The sequence below is a fragment of the Sesamum indicum genome, linkage group LG6 (assembly GCF_000512975.1).
Source record: "Sesamum indicum cultivar Zhongzhi No. 13 linkage group LG6, S_indicum_v1.0, whole genome shotgun sequence".
Classification (NCBI taxonomy): Eukaryota; Viridiplantae; Streptophyta; class Magnoliopsida; order Lamiales; family Pedaliaceae; genus Sesamum; species Sesamum indicum.
The window spans coordinates 3,202,011-3,209,343 of NC_026150.1; the positions used below are offsets into that span (position 1 = coordinate 3,202,011).

Here is a 7,333-nt window from a genome sequence, read left to right on the forward strand (position 1 = left end):
GGGAACAACAATCTTTTAAAGCAAGGGGTTTATGTACAATTAAGGTGAATTTGGTTTGTATCATGTCAAATTCTTGCTTGTGTATTAACTCTATAATACTACTAGTCTTTCAACACTGTTATGATTTTGATTTTACTTATTCTATGTTGTCACATTAGAGTCTTCTCCAAGTTGTTTTCTCCTCCATTCTGTATTCTTCTGTTAGGTCGTCACATGCGTTCGTCAGCCATCACAAGGACCAACCTTTGGAATCAAAGGGGGGGCTGCAGGTGGAGGTTACAGCCAAGTGATTCCAATGGATGAGTTCAATCTGCATTTAACCGGAGATATCCATGCAATAACTGCTGCCAATAACCTTTTGGCTGCAGCCATTGATACTAGAATCTTTCATGAATCAACACAATCTGACAAGGCCCTTTTGAACCGTTTGTGTCCCCCAAATAAAGAAGGTAAAAGGAGCTTCAGTGACATTATGTTAGGGCGCTTAAAGAAACTGGGTATCTCAAAGTCCAAGCCGGAAGAGCTTACACCCGAAGAAGTAAAGAAGTTTGCCAGGCTTGATATAGATCCCGATTCCATAACATGGAGAAGAGTGATGGATGTAAATGACCGATTCTTGAGGAAAATTACGATCGGTCAGGGCCCCGAAGAGAAAGGCATGGTAAGAGAAACGGGATTTGATATCTCCGTTGCCAGTGAGATTATGGCAGTCTTAGCTCTTACAACTTCCCTATCTGATATGAGAGAGAGGCTTGGGAAAATGGTGATCGGAAATAGCAAAGCTGGTGATCCTATTACAGCTGATGACCTTGGAGTTGGAGGTGCTCTGACTGTGTTAATGAAAGATGCCATTAACCCTACATTAATGCAGACGCTTGAAGGTACCCCTGTCCTTGTCCACGCAGGTCCCTTTGCAAATATTGCCCATGGAAACTCATCTATAGTTGCGGATAAAATTGCGCTGAAGCTTGTCGGACCTGGTGGGTTCGTGGTCACAGAAGCAGGGTTTGGTGCTGATATAGGGACAGAGAAGTTCATGAATATAAAGTGTAGATATAGTGGTTTGACCCCTCAATGTGCTATTATTGTGGCAACCATTAGAGCCCTTAAGATGCATGGTGGGGGCCCCGAAGTTGTTGCTGGGAAGCCTCTTGACCGTGCTTATGTGACTGAGAATGTTTCTCTTGTTGAAGCTGGGTGCATCAATTTGGCTCGACATATATCGAATACCAAGGCTTACGGTGTAAATGTTGTGGTTGCTGTTAACAAGTTCTCAACTGATTCTGATGCTGAACTAAGTGCTGTCACGAATGCCGCATTAGCTGCCGGAGCTTTTGATGCTGTAATTTGCTCTCATCATGCCCATGGAGGGAAAGGAGCGGTTAGTTGCTTCATACATTTAGTACCTTTTTTATTTGTTTTAAAGATAAATCTTATATTTCAATTTCCTGATCAATTGATTGTTCGAGTACATGGTTGATTTTCTTTGTTTTCCTCACCTCTTTATGTCAACCTTAAGACGTTCAACGTGGCTTGTTATCCCTGGACTTAGAGATTTGTTCTCTGATTTTCAGGTTGACCTTGGAATTGCAGTCCAGAAAGCCTGCGAGAATGTTACACAACCTTTGAAATTCTTGTATCCTCTGGATATAAGCATCAAAGGGAAAATAGAGGCAATAGCAAAGTCATATGGTGCCAGTGGCGTTGAATATTCAGAACAGGTACATGTTAGCTTTATATTTCATTTTTCTAGTTCACAGTCTTTGTTATAATTAAAGAGATAAAACTTTTGCGTACAAGACTTGATTAACATCAGAGAGTCTGCAGTCAGACAATTGAGAGTCTGGAGTAGGAAAGTAGGAGGAACATATAGAAATAATGGGTTACCTGAGTTTCGTAAGAAGCTTATTATTGAACTCTTACAACGAAACCTTTCATATAGCTCCTCAACACTAATCTACAAGGGCCAAGAAACTTAACAGCATACTTTTCCTTGTTATCCATAATGTCTTCTTACATGTCTAACCATTGCTTTGCTTTTGTCCAAATTTATTTTTGATGAAATATAGGCAGAGAAACAGATCGAGATGTACAGTAAACAGGGATTTTCTGGTCTGCCAATCTGCATGGCCAAGACGCAGTACTCTTTTTCCCACAATGCTGCAGAGAAGGGAGCTCCTACTGGTTTCGTGTTGCCAATTAGAGACGTAAGGGCGAGCATTGGAGCAGGATTCATCTATCCTTTAGTTGGCACAATGAGCACAATGCCTGGCTTACCAACGAGGCCTTGCTTCTACGACATAGATCTTGATACTGCCACTGGAAGGGTCATCGGTCTTTCTTGAGAGCTGAGCAATGGTGCTCAAGTTTGGGATTCCGTCCTGTTCCCAGAGCCGTACTGCTGATATCTTGTTCGTGCCTGTCTCCTGTATAATTTAGAATGACGGAAAAGCTAAAACTGTATTTTTGGCGTAATAAGAAAGCTTTGAGTTGGTAATAATTCTATTTTCCGAGTGTGTGTTTGGTAAGGGTCTCTCCCGTCCCTGAATCTTTCTGTTTTGATTTTCTTACATTGCGGACTTGATTTTGATCTGGTGGAAACCTGAATTTTGTTAACCTTGTCCCCGTTTCTCTATTCATAGTAAGCTTTTGTCTCATTTTCAACCTCTTTTCACATAAAAAATTCAACAGATTTGGACTACTCCAACAGAAAAAAACAGTAAAAAAAGATGGGGAAATCGTCGGATTTCTTCTTTTCGGGACAAAATGTGGAATTGTTGAAAAGGGCCTTGATTAGATTTAGGTAGTTCTTGATTTGTATAACGCATAGTTAAAGCCCTTCAAAGTTAATAATTCGGTCCTTTTGTACAAAATGTGCTATATGAATTTTGTGCAAAAAAATACAAGTTTATATGATATTTATAAATGAGTGAGTTATGCCTTTATTTAAAAAAAATAATAATTTACTTTCTGTGTTTTTTAAATAAAATAATATATTTTTCATTTTCAATATTATTAACCTGGAATTTGTAAAGTGATGCGATTAAATTATTTTGAGGAAGAAAAAAAAACCAGAGAAGGAAAGAATGTTGAGATCCCATGAATCAGCGCCACATGTTCAGCCCACAACCATCCACCAATCGAACAAAATCTAAATCCTAAAAATCAAGAAACACACATTCAATTCAGGAAATAAAAAAACGCACTCTCAAGGCCAGTGTGTGTGTTCTTTGTGTCTGCATGCGGGATGGCAACTCTGGAAGCTGCTATTCCAGGCCTCCGATTCCGGCCGCAATATCACACATCGAACACGCCATTTGCAAGATTTGCGAGACCCTCTGGCCGGAAAATCCGCCGGCTATCTCTCAAGTGTTCGCTCGTCGGCCAGCAACAAATAGAAGAGGAAGAAGAAGTTTCCAAAACAGCAGCATTTACAGAGGAAGAAAATGCCCTCATCAATGCTTTAATCGGCATTCAAGGCCGCGGCCGCTCTGCCTCTTCGCCGCAACTCCAAGTACAGTAGAATTAATTATTCTTCTTAAAGATGATTTTTTGTCGATTTTATTGCCTATCTGAGTAGTTGAATAGAGTTAAATGGTTAATTTGATGCAGGAAGTTGAAAGAGCAGTGCAGAAATTGGAAAATTTAAAGGGCGTGTCTGATCCTGTAAGTAATTTCTGTGTTTCTCAGCATTTGCCTGTTTCATTACAACGTGACAACAATAAAAAGCTCAAACTATGTTGTTGGTTGATGGTAATAACTGAAATTAACAGACGGGTTCGAGCTTGATCGAAGGTCGTTGGCAGTTAATGTTCACAACTAGACCTGGAACAGCATCCCCAATTCAGGTTTGATTTTTCTGTTGTGGGCTTCTGTGAAATGTCTATTCCCTGTTTTTGGAGCTCTTAAGGACGTTTATCACAGGAAGGGCTTTGTTTTAGATTCTTAGCAATTACAGACAAAAGCAAGGAAAACAGAAGAATAGAATACAGAAGCTTTCCCAATTCTTTTTCAGTGTGTGTGTGTAATTCTGTGATTAAATTAACCGGCCAGTGACGTTTTATTCTGATCCAGCGAACGTTTGTGGGAGTCGACTCGTTCAGTGTATTTCAGGAAGTATATCTTCGATGTGATGATCCACGCGTATCCAATATAGTAAAGTTCTCTGATGTGATTGGTGAGCTGAAAGTAGAGGTATGACTTCATATCTTAGTAATTCTAGTTAGTAACATGTTTAAGATGTGAAAAGTTCATGCGAAGTTATTGTTGCTAGATTCTTTCTTCATTGCCTGTAAATTACATGTTGGGACAATTCTGATGGCAACTAACAAACACCTAAACAAGGAAAACAGAAAGGGGAGACTTGAGATAGACTTGGCTGACTTTTCTGTTCCGTGCACACTGTTTGCTTCTTCAATGTATGCGTTCTTTTGATTGTATAGGCAGTGGCGTCTACCAAAGATGGAAAACGGATCCTCTTCCGGTTTGACAGAGCAGCCTTTTCCTTTAAATTTCTTCCCTTCAAAGTTCCATATCCCGTACCTTTTCGACTTCTTGGGGATGAAGCCAAGGGCTGGTTGGACACTACCTATTTGTCCCAGTCCGGGAAGATACGTATATCACGAGGAAACAAGGTAAAAACACTAGCTTATCATTAGTATTACAAGACTTATCCTCTTTATTTGTCATGAGATTATATACTTTGATGCGCAAAATATAGAAAAAAGTCCTATCTAGAAGTTCTTACAGCCTATCATCTGCTAAGGATTAAGGACAATCAGCTCCAATGCTATAGTGCAGGGAACCACATTTGTGCTGCAGAAGGAAACTGAACCGAGACAAAGATTGCTATCGACCATTTCTAGCGGTGGAGATGTGAGAGAGGTCTGAGCTTTTTTCTGTGTATTAGTTTGTCTGAAAAGAGGTTTCCTTTGACAGCAGAAAAAGTGATTAATTTTCATTTGCATTGAACATCACTAACAGGCTATTGATGAGTTTATTACCTTAAATCAAAGTAAGGGCAAAAGTGAACTGGAACTTGTTGAAGGAGAGTGGCTGATGATATGGAGTACACAGGTAGTCTTCGCATAAGCATAAACATGTCTCCATCAGGGAACCCGAACGTTTGCATTTAACTGCCTTTGTACAGGCAAACATTTGACTGTAAAATGTTGTATGTTGTCTGTTGTTGCTTTTGTTCCCGAACAAAGCTGATTGTCACGGTCGTTTATTGCAGGAAGAAACAGAGAGTTGGATAGAGAATGCTGCAAAAGGTTTGATGGGAAAGCAGGTGTGTTCAAGACTATCCATCATTTCATGTTTTTAGAACGCCTTATGTCTTTCCGTTTTTTCTTTCAATCTATCCCATGAGTCCTATGCAGTCTGATAATTCCTTCAAACTTACAACATTCTGTAGATTATCCGGTCAAACGGTGACATTAAATTTCTGGTCGATATACTTTTTGGTTTCAAATTCTCCATGACAGGGAAGTACGCGTAAGTTGTTACAATCCATTTATCTGTTAGCTAATCCAACATTGTTTTCATTCTAATCTTTTATAAAAAATGCATCAACACCTCATAATTCTCGTTTCAAGGAAATCTGGCTTCAACACGTACGATGTCACCATGGACGATGCAGCAATCGTGGCTGGTCCATATGGGATCCCAGCAGAAATGGAAACCAAGTTCACACTGGAACTGCTGTAAGAATCTCTGTAGATAGAACTTCTGTACTAAAGTTTGAATTACTCAAACCATCTTCCCCTCTATGCATATGCTACAGATATACTGATGAAAAGATCAGAATTAGCCGTGGATACGGCAAGATTCTTTTCATCCACGTCCGTGTCGACGCAGCCCTACAGAAATGAGTTTGCAGAAGTTATTGAGACAGAAATTGCAGCCAGTCTTGCCTCAAACAAATGTTGTGCAATCTTTGCTATGCACATGAAGCATTTGGAATTCAATGAAAGATGAACCTACGCATTGTAAACATGTCAGAGAGCTTCTTATAATAGATTCCAAAATTCTCGTATTAATTAGATTTGACCACATCAAATCAATTATATGTGAAGCTTCATGTACTTGTTATATAATTGATTATTTTTACTAAACTAATAAAATAGTAATCACATACAAATAAACTTGTAGAAATGGTCTCTATAGGGGACAATTCGAGCACAAAATTTTTCTATAAAGAGGCCTCATATTTGAAGTTTAGGTGTGTGCTTGTGTTGGGTGTGTGAGTGGAAAAAAATAAGTCCCATATTCGAGTTTTAGGCGCGTAGATTAGGAAAAAAAAAAATATTGTAGAAATGAGGTGAAATATGAAAAATCATAAATTTAAACTATTGAAGTTTTAAATTATCACAAACTAATCCTAAATTTTATCATTTTAAGTTAAACAAAAAAATTATCATATAATCATCTCTTCCTAATTTGTTTAATTATATATTTAACTCTCATATATTAATCACACCCCACAAAGTAAAGATGGCCAAGGGATTGGCGAAGTCATCTTTTCTTTCTCCAACAATGTGGTGGCCCAAAAGAAGTTCAAGTTTGTAATAAAGCCCAGAATTTCTACTACTATTTGCCTATATCCCTAATTTGTGGCTTTCATCTTTAATTTTGTGCTTTTTAATTAATTTCCGGATATACAATCTTCCTGTTTTGTTCGAAATTTGAAGTTCGCGTGCGAGAATCGTCGTAATTCTTTCTGCATCTTTTGCGTGTCGAGTACTTGGAGAATTGGGAAAATGAGCGACCCATGTGAAACTTCAATGGCTGCTGATGACAATCAAGCCCCAGGTAAACTTTACTTGACCCCTTCTTCAGCTTTGCACAAATAAATTGAAAATGCTGCGTATTTTCACCGCACCTGGTAAGAGAATGGGCCTTTTGTGTTTCAATTGAAGGGCCCATGTTGGAATTTGAACATACCCGCCCCTTTGTTTTTCAATGTAATTTGCTAATTTGTGTTTTGATGTATTTTTGGTCCTGTTTTGTTCGGAGGTTCTTGGTCATCTGCTTATTTTCCCAGCCTTGTTGGGTTTGCAATGTCTCTGTTTCATGCATGGAACATAGTACCAGAAGCAATGTTGATAGTGAAAATTAAAGAAGGATGATAGTTAGTGCTTTTGATTTCGGCTTTCCACTGTACTCTGCAGAAATTCATAGTCTAGCTATGCCGGGTGCTTATAGACAGTGCATGGCCCTGCTTTTAGGTTTTACTGATGCCGAGTTATGGCACTATTTGATCATGTTATGTTGCCTGGATATTTGTTCCTTTGAGTGTGAGTGTGTGTGTGTGTGTGGGGGGGGGGGGGGG

General features: G+C 39.0%; 3 protein-coding genes across 4 annotated transcripts in view; all 3 read left to right on the forward strand.

The window, feature by feature from the left end:
• The window catches only part of LOC105163527 (formate--tetrahydrofolate ligase), a 3,510-nt gene extending 887 nt beyond the window's left edge, over nt 1-2,623 (forward strand). The window contains exons 3-5 of the mRNA XM_011081916.2: nt 206-1,381; nt 1,575-1,721; nt 2,070-2,623. Of these exons, the coding sequence (XP_011080218.1) occupies nt 206-1,381; nt 1,575-1,721; nt 2,070-2,345 (1,599 nt within the window). The 3' untranslated portion in view covers nt 2,346-2,623. The remainder of the gene's footprint in view (nt 1-205; nt 1,382-1,574; nt 1,722-2,069) is intronic.
• On the forward strand, nt 3,155-6,041 carry LOC105163528 (probable plastid-lipid-associated protein 12, chloroplastic). Its single transcript, XM_011081917.2, has 11 exons — nt 3,155-3,514; nt 3,613-3,666; nt 3,774-3,848; nt 4,075-4,194; nt 4,443-4,634; nt 4,801-4,884; nt 4,984-5,076; nt 5,237-5,290; nt 5,417-5,496; nt 5,598-5,705; nt 5,786-6,041. The coding sequence occupies exons 1-11, from the start codon at nt 3,248-3,250 to the stop codon at nt 5,871-5,873; spliced, it is 1,215 nt and encodes a 404-aa protein (XP_011080219.1). The 5' UTR covers nt 3,155-3,247; the 3' UTR covers nt 5,874-6,041.
• LOC105163529 (DEAD-box ATP-dependent RNA helicase 41) overlaps nt 6,492-7,333 on the forward strand; it is a 3,828-nt gene continuing 2,986 nt past the window's right edge. For both annotated transcript variants that reach the window (XM_011081918.2, XM_011081920.2), the window contains exon 1: nt 6,492-6,813. In XM_011081918.2, coding sequence (XP_011080220.1) covers nt 6,762-6,813 — 52 coding nt within the window. In that variant the 5' untranslated portion in view covers nt 6,492-6,761. The remainder of the gene's footprint in view (nt 6,814-7,333) is intronic.